At 48.2% G+C, this 20,561-nt stretch overlaps 10 protein-coding genes across 10 annotated transcripts in view; 5 read left to right on the top strand and 5 right to left on the bottom strand.

Annotated features, from left to right (window-relative positions):
• CNA03390 (O-sialoglycoprotein endopeptidase, putative) overlaps positions 1-617 on the bottom strand; it is a 1,791-nt gene extending 1,174 nt beyond the window's left edge. Inside the window, exons 1-4 of the mRNA XM_024656236.1 lie at positions 535-617; positions 227-496; positions 74-175; positions 1-23 (exon numbers count right to left, since the gene is read on the bottom strand). The exon at positions 1-23 is cut by the window's left edge and continues 197 nt beyond it. Of these exons, the coding sequence (XP_024511871.1) occupies positions 1-23; positions 74-175; positions 227-496; positions 535-562 (423 nt within the window). The 5' untranslated portion in view covers positions 563-617. The remainder of the gene's footprint in view (positions 24-73; positions 176-226; positions 497-534) is intronic.
• A 97-nt stretch (positions 618-714) lies between these two features.
• On the top strand, positions 715-3,000 carry CNA03380 (endoplasmic reticulum protein, putative). Its single transcript, XM_566668.2, has 10 exons — positions 715-816; positions 873-1,099; positions 1,161-1,187; positions 1,225-1,351; positions 1,392-1,462; positions 1,516-1,861; positions 1,913-2,065; positions 2,118-2,216; positions 2,268-2,292; positions 2,331-3,000. Exons 1-10 carry the CDS (start codon positions 751-753, stop codon positions 2,921-2,923), a joined length of 1,734 nt encoding a protein of 577 aa, XP_566668.2. The 5' UTR covers positions 715-750; the 3' UTR covers positions 2,924-3,000.
• Positions 3,001-3,044: 44 nt separating this feature from the next.
• Positions 3,045-5,676, top strand: CNA03370 (expressed protein). The gene is made up of 7 exons (XM_024656235.1): positions 3,045-3,335; positions 3,399-3,518; positions 3,590-3,703; positions 3,775-4,324; positions 4,383-4,447; positions 4,507-4,857; positions 4,923-5,676. Exons 1-7 carry the CDS (start codon positions 3,144-3,146, stop codon positions 5,535-5,537), a joined length of 2,007 nt encoding a protein of 668 aa, XP_024512055.1. The 5' UTR covers positions 3,045-3,143; the 3' UTR covers positions 5,538-5,676.
• CNA03360 (conserved hypothetical protein) lies at positions 5,636-6,634 on the bottom strand. The gene is made up of 5 exons (XM_566666.2): positions 6,531-6,634; positions 6,276-6,474; positions 6,109-6,223; positions 5,942-6,044; positions 5,636-5,890 (listed from the first exon to the last, which is right to left on the bottom strand). Exons 1-5 carry the CDS (start codon positions 6,592-6,594, stop codon positions 5,799-5,801), a joined length of 573 nt encoding a protein of 190 aa, XP_566666.1. The 5' UTR covers positions 6,595-6,634; the 3' UTR covers positions 5,636-5,798.
• A 63-nt stretch (positions 6,635-6,697) lies between these two features.
• On the top strand, positions 6,698-9,966 carry CNA03350 (conserved hypothetical protein). Its single transcript, XM_024656234.1, has 16 exons — positions 6,698-6,849; positions 6,900-7,045; positions 7,106-7,256; positions 7,305-7,375; positions 7,425-7,552; positions 7,601-7,687; positions 7,738-8,068; positions 8,114-8,217; positions 8,272-8,498; positions 8,559-8,769; positions 8,820-9,044; positions 9,098-9,167; positions 9,215-9,291; positions 9,334-9,416; positions 9,464-9,522; positions 9,580-9,966. The coding sequence occupies exons 1-16, from the start codon at positions 6,756-6,758 to the stop codon at positions 9,922-9,924; spliced, it is 2,409 nt and encodes an 802-aa protein (XP_024511870.1). The 5' UTR covers positions 6,698-6,755; the 3' UTR covers positions 9,925-9,966.
• CNA03340 (expressed protein) lies at positions 9,937-11,523 on the bottom strand. The gene is made up of 6 exons (XM_566662.2): positions 11,327-11,523; positions 11,243-11,264; positions 11,154-11,191; positions 10,992-11,102; positions 10,747-10,936; positions 9,937-10,688 (listed from the first exon to the last, which is right to left on the bottom strand). Exons 1-6 carry the CDS (start codon positions 11,374-11,376, stop codon positions 10,026-10,028), a joined length of 1,074 nt encoding a protein of 357 aa, XP_566662.1. The 5' UTR covers positions 11,377-11,523; the 3' UTR covers positions 9,937-10,025.
• An 899-nt stretch (positions 11,524-12,422) lies between these two features.
• Positions 12,423-13,488, bottom strand: CNA03330 (ubiquitin-carboxy extension protein fusion, putative). Its single transcript, XM_566660.2, has 6 exons — positions 13,446-13,488; positions 13,358-13,377; positions 13,123-13,280; positions 12,822-12,913; positions 12,707-12,766; positions 12,423-12,648 (listed from the first exon to the last, which is right to left on the bottom strand). The coding sequence occupies exons 2-6, from the start codon at positions 13,375-13,377 to the stop codon at positions 12,589-12,591; spliced, it is 390 nt and encodes a 129-aa protein (XP_566660.1). The 5' UTR covers positions 13,446-13,488; the 3' UTR covers positions 12,423-12,588.
• Positions 13,489-13,692: 204 nt separating this feature from the next.
• On the top strand, positions 13,693-15,005 carry CNA03320 (conserved hypothetical protein). Its single transcript, XM_024656233.1, has 5 exons — positions 13,693-14,031; positions 14,095-14,132; positions 14,180-14,409; positions 14,460-14,615; positions 14,681-15,005. Exons 1-5 carry the CDS (start codon positions 13,810-13,812, stop codon positions 14,935-14,937), a joined length of 903 nt encoding a protein of 300 aa, XP_024511869.1. The 5' UTR covers positions 13,693-13,809; the 3' UTR covers positions 14,938-15,005.
• CNA03310 (protein-nucleus import-related protein, putative) lies at positions 14,967-17,372 on the bottom strand. The gene is made up of 5 exons (XM_566655.2): positions 16,893-17,372; positions 16,560-16,844; positions 16,121-16,513; positions 15,335-16,071; positions 14,967-15,276 (listed from the first exon to the last, which is right to left on the bottom strand). The coding sequence occupies exons 1-5, from the start codon at positions 17,329-17,331 to the stop codon at positions 15,001-15,003; spliced, it is 2,130 nt and encodes a 709-aa protein (XP_566655.1). The 5' UTR covers positions 17,332-17,372; the 3' UTR covers positions 14,967-15,000.
• A 251-nt stretch (positions 17,373-17,623) lies between these two features.
• Positions 17,624-20,029, top strand: CNA03300 (hypothetical protein). The gene is made up of 7 exons (XM_566653.1): positions 17,624-18,223; positions 18,284-18,453; positions 18,496-18,754; positions 18,817-19,039; positions 19,089-19,218; positions 19,267-19,515; positions 19,585-20,029. The coding sequence occupies exons 1-7, from the start codon at positions 17,999-18,001 to the stop codon at positions 19,907-19,909; spliced, it is 1,581 nt and encodes a 526-aa protein (XP_566653.1). The 5' UTR covers positions 17,624-17,998; the 3' UTR covers positions 19,910-20,029.
• The last annotated feature ends 532 nt before the right edge of the window (positions 20,030-20,561 follow it).

The following is a 20,561-nucleotide window of genomic DNA, read 5'->3' as shown; positions in this document are numbered from 1 at the left end:
TATTTGGCGACCCATTTCAATGTCTGGAGATATGTTAGCTGGCATCTTGTTTCAAATCCAGTACGTCACTTACGGCCAACACAGTGATTGACGCCGACAAGGGGGATGTTGTGAAGTAAAGATAGCGTACGGGCGACGAGCGCTCCCACTTGGAGAGGGGTACCCATGCCCGGGCCTTATTTCATGTTCATCAGCACGTGTTTGTGATGAATATGAATAGTAATACCTTTGGTAAAGGCAATGCAATCGAGATCGCCCATCCTGACACCCGCCTTTCGAACAGCCTCTTCGATGACTTTAACAACCCATTCTCTATGATGTCTGGCTGTATCTGATGGCAGGAAACCTTCGCCAGGAGGAGTGATGTACGTATGCCGAACGTTTGAGAGTACCATGACTAAAGTAGGTCCACCTGTGGGTGAAGGAGAATGTGATATGATGCCGCATCCGAGCTTATTTGCTGAGCCTTCTATGCCGAGAGCGAGGAGAGGACGGGCTAGGAATGTCAGACAGAGCGTGAGCGAGGACACTTACATGGTCTGTGGAGTGGTGATTGCTTCATGGCTGGATCCGGGGGAGTGCAATGGAACGAATAGAGAGAATGGTGAGAACAATGAGTATAATAACTATTAAAGAAGACAATTAAAAGTACAAGCATAACAACATTGGTGCCTCGAATAATTGTTGATTTTCTCGCCATTTCCGATGACATCGTCGACATTTCCATCTCCTCTTTCCACATCATACACCATGTTCTGGGACTCTTTATTCACAGAACTCTCCGACGTAGTCGGAGCTCCCACAGACCAGCTAAAGGTCAGCATACGATCCTACCCGCACACACACACACACACCTCGCTCACACCCCACAGCTCATATTTTCCCTCCTCGTCGCATTTCCACTCGGCTCCATCTTCGTCCGCTTACCTTCAGCCCATCCCAATGTCGCGCATCTCTTTTCCATCGCTATCTCTACTGTCTTCCTTGTGCCCCTCTTGGGATTAGGCGGGGGAATGCTCCATATGCTCTTCAGCTCGCTAGGGACCTACGCCATCGTGAATGGCATGAAGGACAAGAACATGCCGTGGGTTGTGTTTGCGTGAGTTGGACACGATGTTCTAGGCCGATAAAGAGGCAGAATGATTAACGATTCCATTCAGGTTTGTTATGGGGCACTTGCTGTTCAAGTACGTAGCAGTCTCATGGACATGACTAACCGTGTAGCCACATAAAGCGATCTGTTTTAGGACTGCCTGCCTCCACAATCGAAATCACAGGCAGCCAAATGGTGCTTGTAATGAAGCTCTCCACATTTGCATGGAATGTACATGATGGAAAAGTAAAAGAAGAGGTGCGTTCGAGCATTTTGAGGACGGAAACTTACAGCGCAGGAGCTTGATGCCAATCAATTGGCGACGAGGCTTATACAAATTCCCAGCTTGGTCGCTTTCCTGGGTTATTGGTGAGCCATTTTGTAAAACGTTTCTTTGTTTTGAATAGCCAACGTTCGAATAGTTTTTTCTTCCCTTCTGTCCTTGTCGGGCCCTCCTTCGACTATGCCACGTACGACGCCCTGATTCACAAACGACTCTACAGTAGTCCACCTGCTGGCTCCTCCCCAGAACAGGCAAAAGCCACCAAACGCCGGATTCCATATGGCCGTAAGAGAGTGGCGTACCTTCACCTCGTGATCGGCTTGTTCTTTCTGGGAGTTTATGCCCTGTACGGCGATAAGTACAGTTATGAGAATGTCTTGAGTCCCATCTGGACTGGCTGGGGGTGGACAAGGAAATTCGGTTTCGTTCAGCTTGCAGGACTGCTAGCCAGAACAAAGTACTATGCAGTTTGGAGCTTGTCAGAGGTGGGATTACTACATTGACGGAAGTGCTGAACACCGCTCATTTCATCATAGGGTGCTTGTATCCTCACAGGCATTGGCTTCAATGGTTATGACCCCAAGACTGGAAGAACCTTATGGAACAGGGTTCGTAATATCAATATCAAAGGAATTGAGACCGCAGAGAGCTTCAAAATACTCTTTGATAGCTGGAACTGCCGCACCAACGTAAGTCATCTGCCTGCATTTGTTACGTGGCTCATTTATCATTGTTTTATAGGTATGGCTTAGAGATGTAGTTTACAAGCGAGTTACGAAGAAAGGAAAGAAACCAGGGTTCAAAGAAAGCATGGCAACTTTCTTGACCTCTGCATTCTGGGTAGGTGATTGCTTGGCGTGAGTGAGCTGCAACTAATAAGTAGCGACTTAGCATGGCATCAGTCCGGGCTACTACCGTAAGTTTTGGGTATTCTGGTCTTTGCTAATCATGCAGTGGCCTTCTTTATGGGCGGCCTCGTGACCTCCCTTGGCCGTCAATTCCGTCGTTATGTCCGCCCATATTTCCTTCCTCCCTCCGAAACCGCACAACCTGGTCCTCCAAAGCGGGTGTACGACCTCATTGGCTGGATTTCGGTGCAGTCCACGCTCAATTACCTCGTAGCGCCTTTCCTTTTGCTCAATTTCAAAGATTCCATCGGCGCTTGGAACAGAATGTATTGGTACGGCCATGTCGCAGTCATCATCTCCATATGTTTCATGTCGTTCGGTGGTCGTAAAGCTTTGAAACGAGGTCTAGACAAGCGCAAGCCCCGAATCACACCTAGCGTCAAGGTCTCGCCACCCTCACCGCCCGTTGACAGTACACCACCTCCGCCACCCGAGGACGAGATGGATAGTACAGACCTTCGATGGGTGAAACATGATCTGGACAATCCAGAGTACCAGGATTCAGGTGAAGGCGTCGCTATGGGAGTGGCGATTCGCGATCATGGTTTCCTGGACAAGTGGATTCAAGGCGAGGAAACCCCGGGTGACACGCCTGGTGGGACTCCGAAGAATGAGAAGGACGATCCTCTGCGAAAGTGAGCGGTTAGTGAATGAGGATGGCGATGTATGAAATATCAGTAGATGTAGAAGTGGGTATAAATGGGTATAAATGCATATTATACAAGCTTGTTTGACTTTCGTTTGTATGTTTGTGTGTGTGTGTGAGCTCTGAGCGCGTTTCTCGCTTTCTCGTTCATTGCTCCTTTATACTCCTCCTCTTCCCCCTCGTCTCTTCCCTCTCTTCCCAGGCGTTCCCCGTATGGCTCTCTCTCGCCCACTCCCACCGCACAGGAAGCGAATCCCCTCCATCACCCCACGTATTGCGCCCAACCTCACAACAGAGGACAATGCGTGGGACAGTCTAAGAGACAAAAGCGACGATCAGTTGAGAGCGATCACGAGAAATGATCTCGTACAAGCCCTCAGAGGCGAATGGGATTTGAAAGACAAGGTGGATCCTTTAAACATACACCGTGTTCCAAGAAACTCGCTGATGGTTAGTTTGGATTTGCAGATGGTAGGGAAGATCGAGATGCTGGAAAATAACAGAGACAAGCTTGAAAGAGATATTGGCGAACTCTCTAGAGCCATGGCGACTTTACAATCTCGATTCGATGAGTCTCTTAACGAACAAGCAAGTTAATCAGCATAGCTGAGAGGAACAACAGTGGTGCTGATTTATGTTGATTTCCTCGTTCGGTGCAGGGCCGTATGGAAGCTGACCTCGTAGAGCGCAATGCGCTCTTGGACAGACTGCGTAAAAGAGTGTCAGAGACTGAAAGGCAGATCAGGGAGGCTCAAAAGCGGTACGCTGACCAGGCGAGTGGATATAACGAAAACCTCGGTTATAGCGATAGATAACTTACACTCGTTCTTCTGATGATAAATAGGAAACGGCTTTTGAAGCCGAACGACGCGCCTTCCAAGCTCAGGAAGCGCATCTCCGGGCACGCATCAACTCACTCCTATCAACGCCTCATAAAACTGCAGTTGCACCAGCTATAGCTGCACAGCGACGCGAAGACGGTACTATATCATCATTGAAAGATGAAATTGCCTCCCTCAAACTGTCGTGTACGACCCTCCGGGCCAAAAACAGCACTCTCACCCAAGATATACAAGAACTTAAAAACTTGAATAACGCTCTACAGGAAGATAACGAGGCCTGGGAGTTATTTTTGAGGGAAAGAACACTCAATGGAGATATTAGAGAAAAAGATGGTCTCTTAAATGCTGATCAATTGCAAGACAGATATGAAAGGCACGAACCAGAGCCATTGAATGAAGGATTACTTCTGGAAAGCCCGTTAAGCAGACGGGGCAAAATAGCCAGTGATAATGGTTACTCGCCTCTTAATGGACGAAATCTGGCCTCTGAACTGGGTATTTTTCAAGAAGAAAGAGAGCCGGGGTACCTGAAAAAAGACATTAACACCGAGGGTATGAGTGCGGAAGTCTTCTGTGCCACCATCATATTGAAGCTGATCACGAGTTTCAGCATTGGAGAATGAGATCAAGCAACTTAAAGACACCAACAAAGCACTCAATCTTTATTGTTCAAAGGTATTGAGACCCTATTCACCCTACATGTACAGACACTAATAAAAGTGGCTATTAATAAGATAATTGACCGCATCATTGCTCAAGAAGGGTTTGAGCATATTCTTTCAGTTGATTATAAAACCGGCCCAGCTGGTTCACGAAACGTCTCTGCCATTCAAACGCCTCTCAAACATAATGCTGCCCCTTTTGCTCAAGCTTTTAATGCAGAAATGACCTCACAAGCCTCTGCTAGCTCTCAAGACTCTGCTTCATCAAAGGACAAGAGAGGCAGGCCGTTAAGTATGATAATGGCTAGAACATTTTCTGGGGCGGCCGAGAAGACACCTGTAGTTGAAGAGGTACTATTGCCTTCGCCCCTAACTACCTCAGTCGAACCGTCCAGGGCTACGGTAGCCAAGCAAGAAAAAAGGGTGGGTTTTGCACACCGTACCATCCTACACGCCAGTTTGCCGTTGCTCATCTTGATTTGTGATAGGCTCGCCGAGGCTTCTCTCTTGATTTTCGCTCCTTCGGCTTTGGTGGAGTCACGAGCCCCGGATCTCCCAGACCAGCTTTGCGACCACTTACGCTCGCTTCACGTGCTATCAGCTCAACTTCACCCCCCCTGCAACAAGAAAAGGGAGCCACTACTGGTCGCAAACTTGAACCTACGGAAGAAGATGAAGAAGACAAACGAGAAAGACATAGAATGGAAGCAACCCTAAAGCTTATGGGGATATCCAAATCTGCCGATACAAGTAATGTTCAGGATACCATGACAAAAACCCCTGACAATGGAAAATCACCTTGGAGCCGACTGTATTCCACTATATGCTCCACCGAACATATCTATGTCGTTGGCAACAGTAATCCAGCGGCTGCACAAGCTGCCCTCAAAGAGTATGACCGACGAGAAGCGGTGCGTATGGAAAGTCTTGCTCAAGGTAAATCAGAAGCCGTATATACCACACCGCCGGGAGTGGGAATACCCAGAAGGCGAAGTTCGAGCAGGGAGAAAATGATGATGAGTGTGGGCAGCGTGAATACGCTTTGGAGTATGGGGTCGTCAAGCCGACCGACCAGCATGGACATTACGAGGAATGGAAAATAATTTGCAAAATCTGTGGATGACCATCTGAACTGAGCTTAAGCCCTCGGTTCATTACGACGGTCACGCACCAAACGACTCATAGGGGATATTTTCTCCAAGGGCGATGATGACTTTTATGTGTATAATGACTAATAATTAGCAATTGCATATATGCATGGTATCCTATTTGTACATCCTTGTGATACCGTACCAGTACAAGTGATTGTACAAGTTTGTACTTGTGAAAGTAGTGAAAGCCGTGGCAGCTTGAGTTTTGGCACATTAATGAGCGGGGCGAAACCGTTGATAATAGCTTTTACACTTGGCCTCCATTGTTTCTTGATACGTTTCAGGAAGAGTGTCAATCATGCGACCTAGAACACGTCAGCGAGTCCGAATCTAGAGGGAAGCTAAAAGCAACTAACCTGGATTGCCGCCCCAGACGGACATGGAGGCCACAACTGTCCCTTCTGGGAGGACAGTGTTAGGAAGGATAACCGCCAAGTCTTTTATAACAACGAATTTCCCCTAAAGATTGTCTCTGCATTCAGACCCAGTCCATGACATAGATAGAAAAAGTAGACAGACGCACGATGATGCTTCCCTCACCAATCTCAACGCAGCTGCCGATTTGCGCCGCTTCAACGATACAATTTGGACCTATGTGGGTGAAGTCTGCTATCCGCAGAGGATAGAACGTGAACGTCCTGATTTGTTTGATCAGCAGCGTATAAGGATGGTCGTATTGTTAAGACCAACCCTTTGTACATCTTGCCTGGCGGCCTAATGACCGCTCCTTCCCCTATTAAACAATATCTCCCCACTGATATAACCACATGTTGGCCTGCGGCCGATCTCCTCAGGTCTCCACGGAGTATAGAGGAAGTCTGGATGATAGATTTACCGCCCAAGACTATATTTGTAGCTCCTGCGATGAGGGCTTTGCGTGATACCTTGTCTATGCAAGGTGGCGTGTGAGGCGGTGACGCTGTATTGGGAGATGACGATGCTTACTACCCGTATCAGTCTCTATGTATGTTGACCTGTCGTATGTGATTGCTGGGTCGAATGCGCCCATGACGACCCATTATCCTCTCTATAGATAGTATTATGATGGACTGGAGCTGAGAGGAATCAACAAAAACCAACTCGCGCTCGACGCGACAGGCCGGTCGACTGATGACGACAAAGATCTCGGTAACATTTATGTTCTAAAGTGACTCTACTCCCAAATCAAGCATGCCATCGTCCAGCACCCAGTTATCAACTGGCCATGCATCAGCAGCAGCGAGCACGAGTGCCATGGACCGTCTCGCGAAGGAGTTCCCCGATGGCAAGTTCCCGTCGTCTTACACCTGCCCAACTAATGTGAAACGCCCGCAGCCGAGTCGCTGGGTCGACACAAGCAGATACAGGCAAAACTGCAGCTGGAGGCAATGGAGATCCGGGAGGAAATTGCCAGGCTCAAAGCTGAGCTGAAGAGAGACCAGGATCCAGGCAAGATGAGCGTCATTCAAAGCGAGATCGGGGTAGGTACTCTTCTCCTACCATATAGGATGCTATAGCTCACTACTATGTACTCGACGAAGCAACTCATGCTTCAAATAAACGTGATCCGTGAAAAGGCTGCCGAAGCAGAAGCAATTGTCAAAGGTATCACATCTGACATACAACGTCTGGACGTTGCTAAAAGTAACCTAACTACGACCATACAAACGCTGGAGAGATGGGCCATGCTCAGTGAGTATTACATAGAAGGAATTACACTCGCTTACAACTATATACTAGGGCAAGCTCATCAGCAGTTGAGTCAGCTCTTACCTACACGTCGATATAAGGAAATCTCGCAAGCTCTTGCAGTATGCCCAGCTCAATCTTCTCGATGAACTTAGCTTATCCTGCAAATAGGCAGTGATGGAACTCCTTGGCCCACTTAAACCCCTCTCCACTATCCCTACCGTTTCTCATCTCTTTAAGTCAGCTGAGAATGACAGGAAGACCGTTCAAGAAAAAGTGGCTGTTGAGATGGATGCCTTGTGAGTCCAACTTGCGCTGTGGGGCTTTACTGACCGTATTGCGTGAAGCTTCAAGCAGGATCCGAATAAACCAATAGACAAAAGGACCATCTCAGAAGTCTGTTTGGCTGTTGATGTATTGGGTGGCGACTTCAGGTGAGTGCAATATACAGAACCAAGAGCTGGTTCTGACCTACTTCTGGAAGAAACCACATAATCGAACGTTACCTACAACTTCAGCTTGCGGAATACCGCAGAATATTCCGTGCAACTGACGAAGCCGGTCAATTGGACAATGTGCCACGCCGATACGCATGGTTCCGTAGAGTCCTCAAGCACCATGACGAGGAAGACGCAATGTTATTCCCCGATACTTGGCAAGTAACTCGCCTTCTTGTTGCCAATTTTTCGGAATGCACCAGATCAGATTTGGCGAATGTACTGGCCAAACAGACCCCAGCTGTCAATGTCCTTCTAGATGCATTGCAAGGAACTTTGGATTTCGAAGGAGGCATGTCAAGGAAATTCGGGATGCCGGTAAGTTGCAAGGCAGGTGCAGAAGTCTTCGCTGAGGCAAAATAGTTTGAGGAGGTTATTAGTCTATCGCTGAGGGGCGGAACTTCAAAATGGGTCATCTCATCCGTCTTTGATAAGTATCTCAGTGTATATGTGGATGCTCAAGATCGGTGAGCTGCCTGTGCAGTGGTTTGGAAATGGCGTGCTAACGCGCTAACTATTAGTGCCATCTCGGACATGCTTTCAGCATATCGTGGACTCAAATCTCGTTCGTCTGTCGAAGGCGCCATACAAGAAGAGACAGACGCACCCGCCCCCACAATACTTCCATCGTCCACGGAACTGTTCTATTTCTACGGTCAGCAATTGGAACAATGTGAAAAATATTCGAAGGGTGAAACCATGAAGAAGCTCTCACAAGTCTTTGCCAAGTGGCTAAGGATTTATGCGGGTGAGATACATAGAGCTTACCCTTTTAGGGTAGTAAGCTGACTTGAAGTCGGGCGACAAGACGACGTTCTGTTAGCAGGTTTGAAACCGGTCAGAAAGTCTTTAGAAGGACGAGACAGTTTGCAAGAAGTGAAGACAGCTTGCATGGTTTTGAATACAGCAGAGTATTGCCTGAACACATCTTTACAGCTTGAGGAGCGGCTTAAAGACAAAATTGATTCCAAATTTCGAGAGGAAATATCATTTCAAGACGAACGCCAAACCTTTTCCAGGTCAGTCCAACCGACGAAAAAAAGCTGGACTCCTAGCTGACATCATCTAGTGTCATGTCAACGTGCATAACAACAATCCTACGCGAGCTTGAAACAGCCTGCGAGCCCGCTTTCGCTGCTGTTCTCAAAACCCCCTGGATGCATCTGGAAAACGTGAGCGGCCGATCAGCATATGTTGTCGATCTTGTTGGGAGCATCAAGCAAGTTGCAGAAGCCGTCAGAGGGCGGGTGGAATCAAAAAAGTACATTAGAAACTTTGCTGACAAGGCTGTTGGGTACGTTCGTCGGATTATCACAGAGAAAAGATACTAATATATTGAAATGACAGAGTGGTCATAACGAAATTCACGCAATCGGTGATTAAAAGTAGGCCGTTAAAGAAAATTGGGGCTGAACAGGTAAGCACATTCGATATCCCTCAGAGACTTGTATTTATTGGCTATAGATCCTCCTCGACGTCCAAGCTGTGAAAGCTTGCCTGCTTGATCTTCCGGAACCTCATCCTGAAAATTCAACGACTATGTAAGCGGAATCGGGCCTTTCACGGAATTGACATACGCATAGCTATACGAAATACGTTACAAAGAACACAGGGCAGCTCGAGACTATGCTCAAAGTCATACTGGCCCCTGATGACCCACCGGAAGGTACGGATGGACCATTCACGATCCACACTAAGGCTAATATCTCTTAGGTTTTGTCCAGAACTATTGTCTTCTTATCGGGGACCGTTCATTCACCAATTTCCAAAAGGTAGGTCGGAAGTTATTCGTACCTCCTTGAACGTGAGCCGACACCCTTGTTCGACAGATTTTGGACCTGAAAGGTACCCCTCGTACCGACCAACAACGCCTGCTCGACATATTCCTTTCCGTCACCTCAACCAATTCTGAACTCTCAGACACTTCCTTCCTCACTCATATCGATATGGACCCCCCGACTTCTGTCGATATCTCTCGGACAGTTATATCACCAGTTGGCAGTTCAGCGTCACTGTTTTCTCCTACTAGTGGTGTTGCTGGCTTGCCAGGACTACTGAGGTCTGGCAGTACAGATGGTGCTGAAAGATCAGAAACGCCCAAAGCGTTCGGAGAATTCAGAAGACTGGTTAACTTTGCCACAAGAAGGGATAACATCAATACGACGCCACACTAAGGGGCAGCGACTGATAAATATGAATCATGCATTACATGCTTACAAATGGCTGTTTTGTTGAAATTATAGTAGATTTATGGCCTAGAGCACCTTTATTACTGTCATCGGCCTGTCTGTCCAGCTAAAGTTGCGCCTGCAATAGGGGCAGACTTATCTCCTCCCGGCCACTTTAGTGGTGACCCGCCCGCTTCTCTCGCTGGTACAGCCGCCGTTGAAACTCCCAAGGAAGCTGAGCCACCCCATATTGATGGAGTAAGTCCCGTTGTACTAGTTGCGTGACCAGCGCTATGTTTGGGGACGAAAGGTACGGATATATTTTTCACAGCTGCAGCCCCTCCCTTGACATTCGGGCCCTTGCCAGACAGGCTCTGATTTTGACCACCGAATTGATTATCCATTGCGATCTCTATGTTATTCAGCTCTTCTCTGGGATCGGTTGTTTGGGTAGGTGTCTTGGCAAGAGTCTCGAGGGAGACAAGAGAAGCCCTTGTAGCTTGCAAAGCGTGGAAAAGGTGCCAGTCCGGACCGGCTGGTGATGCCTTCCCGTCAGATCCATCTAATGGACTGCTGCCATTGAGGCTGTCATCTTTCTTTCCTTCATCCGGCTTTTCTGCCTGGTCTAAAGAGGAAGGTTGTGTGCCATCAGGTTGATTAGACGTCACAGAGGGAATAGAGCGCCAAAGTGTGGTAGTACGCGGATTGGCTGGAGGACGATTCTCTGACAGGGTGCTCAACGTCTTCGAGATGAGGCTCGTCGCATTTTTCTTATGCGGTTCCGTCAGATCAGAACACTATGAAGAAAACGATGTACACAAAACGTACTAATCGTGTAGACATCACATCGAACAACGTCGGACATTGATAGATCTTCTCATGGAGTATGAACCATGCGCCAGTGACTCTATCACGTTTTCCTGACGACTCAACTTCGCGCCTATGAATCACAAATAGGTCGGGAGGTTGAGAATGTGCCACGACGTATTCGAAACCAGACATAAAGGCATTAAGTTCGCTATCATAAACTGTCAAGCACAATGAAATCCACAAGTAACCGATGATTAACGTACACCTTTTCCTCTGCATGTCCATACGCCGGATTCTCTATGCGCCTTTGAGTTCGCAACACATTATTATTAGATTTCGCGTCCCAAAACGGAGAATATGCAAAGTAATCCATCCTGGATTTAATGGTCAGCATTTTGGAATGATCGGAGATGATTTCAACTTACGCTAGATCAGGAGTGGCTAGCGATCTTGCAGGATTGGCCTAAAAGTATTTTGAGCAAGGATAAGGTTGAGAAGACTCTAGTTATCTCACCGCTATAGCTTCTGGCCATGACCTACAAAGCAAAAAGGGGGAGCTGTTCAGCCTGTGCGATTGAAACACTGACGTATCCCTTACCAATGGATATGAGAAAGGTCTTGCTCAATTTCTTCAACTTGCTGAGCCATTATCGATAGAACTCTGCACGTTACGATTATGGGTGTAGATAAAGAGGATGCGTAAGAAGATGTGATGGGCACCAGCAGCAAACTGGTGCAGAACACACGGAGTAAGCAAAGAGGAGAGGGCAATAAAGGAAGAACAATTGAGCGAGACAACGAAGAGAACAACAACGAAGCGCGACTTTAGTACAAGGCGGACTCCTTCTGTCGTGCCAGAGTGGAGGCCGCTACGTATCATGATGGCGACTGCAGAAATTAAAATACCATTATCTCTCCAGCTTATTATTATACTCAAACTACGATCATTTTTCGCAGTAATGTCCTCCGTCCACTTGAAGCGCTCCATCATCCGGTATTCCGAAGAGTCTGCTAAATAAAGCACTCTAAAGATGGAAATCAATCCTTTATTTAGAGAAAAGCAGGAACAATCGTTTTCTTGATTTTGTGTATATGAAGATAAAACTGTTGGCCCATCAGGGAAATTCTTGCTGGCGAGGTCGGATAGCCCGGTTATTCCGGAACATTCGAATTAATAATACGAGATGTTCTGCCGCAAGGCGCGTGCGTTCGAATCGCACCCTCGTCGTTTCCTTTTTTGCTATTCAAACAACCAACATGTATGTGTCAAATCCGTGCTTCGTAATTCAATTTTTTATTTTATGCCATCCCATTAAAGAACACGAACAGCACTTTGCAAACGCAACTACTCAGTGGACTAGCAGCCAACAGTTCAAAATCGGTGGCCGTATTACGGTACTTGATTTCTGTACCAGGCCAGCAGCTGATGAACTTGGTCATGACAATTGTTGTTGAACTCAACAGTGCATACCATTGATGTACGCTGCCAGTGGGGGTTAACGGATCCTTGAATTAGCTGTTGAATATGTTTATTAATCTTCCTCTCAGCCTGTAGGCCACGAGACGAGAAGCCTTGATTTTTAAGAGATTCAAGTTTGTCTTGGCCACCTGATACCGCAGTTCTGCTGGTCGTCGCAGTGGGCGAAACACATCTAGCTCGAAGAAAACAGCAGCACAGATTTGACAACATGCACGTCCTGGCCCCTGCCCGGTACCTCTACCGAACGCAATCGCGATCCGACAGCCACAAGTTCCACGTCCCAGTCGTCCCCTATCATTGGCAGCATCGAGCAAAGGAATACATCGCACTAATGGTACCCCAAGGCCCCACTTCCAACACCAAAGAGAATACAAGCGAGTTTACTTCTTGAGGGCCTTCTTGGGTCGGATCTGAGAAGAGTGGCCACACTTCCTCTTTCGCTATTGTGACGTATTTAGTCAGCCAGACGACACATGTCACTGGGAAGTCAAAACATACGCAGTTGGTGGCACGGGGAGGGAGACGGGCGTAGCACTTTCGGCAGATTTGCTTCTCACACTGCAAAGATTGTCAGCCATGTATCCTTTCACGTCACGATGCAGGTCCAACTCACGTTGTACTTAGAAGCAAGAGCCTTGAGAGAGGGCTCGATGATACCACCTCGGAGACGGAGGACAAGATGGAGGGTAGACTCCTTCTGGATGTCTGCAAACGACACAGACGTCAGCATGGCCGTTACTTTCTGCTTCCAAACCCATCATCCCCTTCTTTCTCGGCTTTTCCTACAACACTCATCCGACGGGAGCTCAAATGCGTCCCACACATGGCCTATCCCCCTTCCTGCTCAATACGCTTCGTGCTCTTCCCGCATATCCTCCTTCTCGTCTCCCCTTTCAATGCCGAATAATACCCACTGTAGTCAGAAAGGGTCCTGCCATCCTCAAGCTGCTTTCCGGCGAAGATCAATCGCTGCTGGTCAGGGGGGATACCCTCCTTGTCCTGGATCTTGGACTTGACATTGTCGATGGTGTCGGAGGACTCGACCTCGAGGGTGATGGTCTTTCCGGTAAGACTGCAAATAATCCATCAGAACAAATTCTTCAATAGAAACGTTGTTTTTTTTGGCAGAAGGGCGAAATGGGGACATACGTCTTGACGAAAATCTGCATCTGTAAAACAAAGATCCTTATCAGTATTGACGAACTGGAGGGTTTGAGTCTGTAGGGACTACACTCACCTTGACTGTCCTGCAAACTCGTTAGTATTGGAAGGTGAAGGTCGAGTTCGAGAAATATGGTCAAAGAAGATGAGCTGCCCGCGGCGAAAAATCAACGAAACTCCGAGCTCCTTGCCGCGAGTGTGGCAGATGTGGGGTAGAGTTATGATTATGTAATCTGAATACCGGCGGGCACAGCAGAAGGCCGGGATTTTGATGTGGGATAGCCGGAAGTTGTTTGTACAAGTGACCAACAACAATCCATTCCCCGTCATTACGGCCGCTGCTGCTGCTCCATAAGTTATGCATGCTGGGATGAACAGACATAGATACGGACACTTCATGGTTTTACATCCATTGCCGCCAGCTACTTCTCCCAATCCCGATGCTCCTCCCATTGGTCAGACACGTATCCAAGTCACTAACCAAACAACGATGCTTCGCCGCATGGGGAAGGACCATATCGACCACCCCCGAGCCCCACGCCTACCTTCGTCCCCTCCTCTCAACCACCGCAGACGCCAAGTTGCCTGAGCTTGACAAGGTTATGACCCTCATGCTGAATCGGCCGGCTACTAAAAATGCGCTGACTGTTCAAATGGTTTCGGTATGTGCTCAAATAGTCGGCATGTCGCGCTGTATCATACTGAGTATTGAGCTCTGTACGTAGGAGATGCGTGAAGCACTTGCCACCTTGAATCCCGCAGAGTATGTCAAGATTATTCAGTTTAAGCTTCCCACTTAATCTTTACTAGCTCTCGTCTACTTCTCATACAGTCTTCCAACCCCTCTCTTTTTTGTTCTGGCGCAGACTTGCGTGAACGTCGTACTATGAGCCCGATGCAGGTCTCGAACTTCCTTGACAATCTCAGACAATTGCTGGCCGAGCTAGAGGCTTTACCGATCCCGACTGTTGCTGTGATTGACGGGTATGCTTTGGGAGGAGGGGCAGAGCTGGCTTTGGGGTGTGATTTGAGAGTTGGCGGTGAGGCTATTTTCTCCCTTATGGACATTGCTGACAGGTTGTTGCTTTAGGAGACAATACCAAGATTGCTTTGCCGGAGACTAAGCTTGGCATTATTCCAGGAGCGGGCGGCACTCAACGCCTCACCCGGATCGTAGGCATGGCCAAGTCTAAGGAACTTATATTTACAGGGCGTCACGTTCAAGGGCCTGAAGCTGAACGCATCGGTACGAATTGCTATCTATAGCTGGTAATCATTATATCGTATTCGTTGTGCTGACGTCCGTATTAGGTCTTTTGAACATTTACGCCTCTTCTCCTTCCTCCCCTTTCGAAGCCGCACTCATTTTGGCCCGTCAGATACTGACATCCGCTCCCCTGGCTCTGGCAGCCGCAAAACGAGCCATTTCATCAGCACCGGAATTGTCTCTTGAAGCCGGCCTCGACCTGGAACGAGCAGTCTATAATGGGCTGCTGGATACGGATGACAGACAAGAAGGGCTGAAGGCTTTTGCAGAGAAGAGAAGGGCAGACTTTCGTGGACGGTAATCGTGAAGTAATACCAGCAATTAAATGTAAACAATAATACATGATAGTAATACATGTATCCAGCTAAGCTACATGCTTTTTTGCACGCATTCTCCGTTCCCATTTCTCTGCTTCTTCTACCATTGTTAATCGTTGTTGCGTTTGGCTGTCTTCATCCGTTTCCAATACGTATTCTACGCTGGCTAGACCGCGGGCAGCAGATCCAGTGATTGTGGATTGAACAAAGTGGAGGTGCTGTGTGCCAGTTGATGATGAAAGAACGGGATAGGGACTGGCTTGAGCAAGGAAAGCGATGGTTGGTTGAGTGAACAAGGGTATATGGGGCATGTTTGTGTGAGGCTGAAACCAAGTCAGATTCTACAATTAGGTGCGAATGATTTTTTGAAAACAGACTCACTTCATAAGCAGCTCGAACTGCACCTGGTTGCCAGCTCTTGCCCAAACCCCAATTATACTTGCTGGTCAATTTCCCTGGCTCTTCGATGATGACTGCTTCTTTGTCTTCAACGGCAGCTTGGTGAACGTCGGCGTCCTCATTTTCGAGGGCCTCCTCTGCCGAAGTACTTTGTTCACCGTCTTCTACATCTTCCATTGTTACTTCGTGTGATAAACCACTCTTCTTGCTCTCCATGGGGACAGGTGCTCTAAACACGTCTGCTGTCTCTCCAGTTGGTTCTGATTTGCCCATCATTCCCTCTGTCGCATTCTCAGCAGCGAATACCCATCCTCTCATGGCGTCCACGCCTTCCAGCAGCTTCAACCTCTCCTCCCTATATTTTCTTAGCTGTTCGTCCACAGCTCTCGCCTCTTCCGCTGTTCTCAACATCCAATCTTCCTCTGTCACACCCGCTGTTCTAAGCCTGCTCCTCTTGTTACCCCATCCACTGTCAGTCCATGGATCCACGCCATTTCCTGCAAAATGCGTTGTAGGGCCACCAACGGTGTAGAATGTCGACAAATGGGCAAGAGAGCGGGAAGATTCACCAGGGGCAGAACGAAGGGCACGTTCGCTGTTCACATTGGCGGATGGGACATACTCCTCGTCTTGTACGATGGATCCAGGTTCAATGCCGTTCTCTGCACATTTGGCGGCGGCTTCATCCTCATAATAATCGTCAACGACGTGCCTACCATCTGTTCCATTGTTAGCTTGGTATAACCATTGGACAATGACATCAAGTACTTTTGATAACTTTAGCACCCATAACTTTGAAAACATTCCGCATGGCGACCATTGTCACTTGTCGGTGCTTCAAATTTCCTGATATCCGCCCGAGATCGATCAATTTGACCCGTTCGCCAGCGGTACACGATAACTTGAGGACCGTGGGGTAACGCCTGAGGAACGCCAGGGAATCCGAGTACCCACATGCTCGAGCGGCATCGATAGTAAGCGCATAAATGCGTTCGGGGTTTCGCCGTTCGACCGAGGTAAATGTGACAAGTTTGTATTCTCGATCGCCTAAAAGACGACCAGCAGCGTCGATTTTTGTGTCGCCTTTGGGATCATCCGGTATAATTAACTCATCGTCGCCAACAGTGTATTCCTCATTTTTGATGGAGACAGTGGCTCCCACTGCTCCCATCAGCCAACGTGATTAATCGACAAGTTCTGCACGTACTCTTATAATCGGCTGGAGGGCCCACAGCATGCTTTTTGGTCCCGGTAGATCTCCTCGCGGATTTGGGAGTATCATCCTCCCCTCGTTCTGCTCTCTCACGTCGGACTTTTTCCCATCTGGCCCTAGCAGCAGCGGCTGCAGCACCCTTGACACTGAAGCCTCCTCGACCAGAGCCACCCGGAATCTTTTCCTTCTTGTACGAGGAATCGTTTTTGTCGTCATCATCATCGTCGTCTACGGGTCGCTTAGGAGGTCTACCGCGTCGCCGGGGCGTAGTAACTGCGGCTATATTTGAATTAGACTGAGACCAGATCATTCGATCGCAAGACTTACCGGGAGTCGATGCTTCATCTTCATCTCCGTCCATCTTGTCATCTATAGGTATCTCCTTATAGCTCACACTTTCTCTCCCTCTTCTTTTTGACCTTGTTTCGTCATCTTCATCGCCCTGATCCAAATCTGTGTCCCCGTCTTCCACCGGCGCTTTCCGTTTGTTTGTTGATCCCTTTGGTCTCCCTCTGCTGCGCTTCGGAGGCTCGGGAACGGTCATGAACTCTTCATCGTCATCTTCTTCGGCGTCTTCAGCGTCTTCACCCTCTGCATCTTCCTCTCCGCCGTCATCTTCGACATTTGAGTGTGCGAGCTCCTCGTATTCTTCCAAGTCTGGTTGGCCTCGGCGGACTCTACGTGTCCGTGGCGTTGGCTCGATGGCTGAAATGCTGGCTTGAGGGGAGGCAACAGCTGCGCGCTTTCCTCTTGTCCTTGATGACATCGTTATAACTGGCGACACGTTTTTAGGTGAGATACGCGATATGAGTCACGGTATGCATGTGGAGAGCGCTCTGAGATGACAACAATCGCACCCGGGTGCTAATGCCGCCCATACAAGCGGCGTTACGCAGTGTGGCGGCTGTTAAGAAGAAAGGTCCGAGGCACGCCGAGTCCCAGATTTTAGGTTCCAAATCTCCGGATGACGGTTGGGTGCCTGGTCCGGTCCTGGTTTGGCTCTTGGCGAATTCCAAGTTTCAAGTCGGAATGAAGTTGAACGCGTTCCTCCACGTACATTCAGAACAATCTCCTTCAGCTCACTTCTTTGCACGCTCACCCTCCTTTTACATCACCGGCGCCGGCGCCATTCCTACTCCTTTCGATTACCCCGTACACGACACAACGGCACACACACCAAGACGAAGTTATTTGCTCCTGGCGACTTTGTAAAAAGCACGGTTTCTTCAAACTGCGCACGCTTCCCTGCTACTACTTTCTCCTACCGGTCTCGCACACGCTCTTTGACACTGAAAAGATAGTCGCTCTTTAGGCTCCTCTTCGCAATATTTTCATTAGCTTAGCTACGCTCCAGACCTTTAAACTTCTTCTCTCTCTCTACGACTTGGCTTCCCTCGTCATCCTAAACCATCCACGTACGCACATCGTGGAAGATGTGGACCAATGTTCTGTCGGTTTTCATCTTCGCAACCTTCTTTGCGCGCTCGACACGCGCCCTTTCATCATGGTACACAGAGCCAGGTGGCACACCTACGGGTTCGGTAGACGGCGATAAGGTGCGAGGAGTCAATTTGGGTGGATGGTTCATCTTGGAGAATTGGATGATGCCCAGTTTTTTTGAGGAATCAATTGTCAGAGATACGTATCTCAATGACGAAGTAGGTGTCGCGCGTTTCAAGAGGCGTTGGCTGGGTGAAAATTAATTCTTGTCTTCGCAGTGGTCTTTCTGTCTAGTTCTGGGACAGGATGAGTGCCTTGCAAGACTACAGCAACATTGGGATACTTACATCACTGAGGATGACTTCAAGAGATTCGCAAACTATTCTCTCAACACAGTGCGGATACCCATGGGATACTGGGCATGGACAACACCAGAGGATTACGAGCCGTAAGCCAACTCGAGAATTATGGCAATGCTGATAATTTGCAGTTATATTCAAGGACAGCTCCCCTATCTTGAAAGAGCTCTGAACTGGTCCAGCTGGTACGGTTTAGACGTCATGATGGATCTCCATGGCCTTCCTGGGGGAGCGAACGGCCAAGACAACCAAGGATACAAGGGACCGATAGAGTTTCAGCTGAACAGCACGAACATGGATAGAGCCATGGAAGCACTCGCAAACATGACACAGTATGTGACAGCAGAAAAATTCGACGGTGTCGTTAAAGCCATCGAACTAACGAATGAGGTGGGTCGATTCCTCCAACCTTCCATATCATCCCTAACGCTGACTCTGTTACCTCGCGTTAGCCTTACATCTTAGAATACAGCTCACGCGGAATGGACTTTTATACTTTGGCCGACTTCTACGTGAAAGGCTACCAGGTCGTCCGAGCAAACGAAAACATCATTGACGGAGCCAATGAAGTAATGGTCGTCATTCATGACGCTTTCCAACCACTCTTGAACTGGAAGTATTTTTGGGGAGAAGAAAGTCTGGGCTTGAACTGGACTAACTATGCGCTTGATACCCGTGAGTACTGGGGCCGTGCTGTTGTTGAATACCCTCTGACGGCCCATAGATATTTATGATGCCTTTGGTGGCGCCGATCAAAAGTCATACCAAGAGCACTTGGACACAATATGTGCCCTATCGGCCTCTATCGCTGAAGCCCAGCAGTATTTCCCCGTCATTGTTGGAGAATTTGCTCTGTGAGTGAACTTGCTTTTCAGGTGATTTTCGAGTCTCATATTATACAGGGGCGTCAACACGTATTGTGTGGATTATCAGTCTTGTTGGGGCCTTACCATGGACGAGGTCATCGCCAATTTTACCTCTACATACGAGGCATCTCTCTTTCTGCGCCAATTCTGGGAGGTTCAGTCAGATGTGTATGAGCTTGGAGCTGGATGGATATTCTGGTCAGTTCACCATGAGCTTGCTGGACCATGGAGTTGGACACAGTCGGCTGCTCAAAATTGGATTCCAATGGATCCTTCTGAAAAAATGTAAGTAACGATCCAGTTATCTATCTGGTTGAAGTGTGATACTCTCACTTACACGTCGGCGACCTTTAGCTGGCCCTTCGATTCTGATGCCTCGTCCTACTGTCTGGACACCTTTAACCCCTTAGAAGGTGACCAAAATCTCCCTTACTTCCCTTTGTACGCCAACAATTACACCAATATCGACATTTCCTCAGTTAAGCCTGTGAGACTGAACGTCAACCCCGCTTCCAACTCCACAGTAGCCTCTGCCACTTCGTCTTCTACCACTTCTAGTTCACAATCCTCGACAGCCAGTCCGTCTAGTTCTTCGTCAGAAAGCGGTAGTTTTTATACAGCTCCTCTACCGTCCTCTTTGGTTTTGCTGCTTATGGTGGTTGCTGTCAGCCACCTATGATTTGTAATTAGTCCCCAAGATCCCTGGCGGGTACCAGAGACCTTTGACATGTGATCCGTATGGCGCTCGCCTTGACAGCTGGACAGACAAGATAAAATATTCACAGTCTTAATACAAGGTGATGATCACTTTGATGGGGACAGACAAGCCGCCGATAAAGTCCATCGTTCAGAATGCCGTGGTTGCCTTTATTTTCCTTTTCGGAGATCAGCTGTAATGATGGATTGAAATCGCGGGTGAAATGCTTCCTTGTTTCTCGTGCTGTATCCAGATTTCTCCCAGTGATTGACTGGGGGCTCCACGGGAAGAGAAGCGGCGCGGTCCAACAGGTGTAGGAGTCTGGTGTAATGTTAATAACGCTAGATTATAAGAGTTTCCGGTGGGCCTGAGAGATATGGCTGATCAAAAAATCCTCACTAAAAAGCTAGATGGGTCCTGTATACTCACGGCTTCTCTTCCTCCTTGACCATACGCAATCATTTACATTCGATCTTTACCAGGACATCTATCACGATCCCTTTGCCTGTCCTTCTCTCACGCATCAGTTTGGTTTGCGGCATGTACTTTTCTTGTGATTCGCAAGCATTCCGGAGTAATGCGAGTATTCGGAGACGATATAATTTTTCAGATAGAGCATGGTGGCTTCGCCAAT

Source organism: Cryptococcus neoformans, chromosome 1 (genome assembly GCF_000091045.1).
Source record: "Cryptococcus neoformans var. neoformans JEC21 chromosome 1, complete sequence".
NCBI classification, from domain to species: domain Eukaryota; kingdom Fungi; phylum Basidiomycota; class Tremellomycetes; order Tremellales; family Cryptococcaceae; genus Cryptococcus; species Cryptococcus deneoformans.
This window is presented reverse-complemented; position numbering and strand designations above follow the sequence as displayed.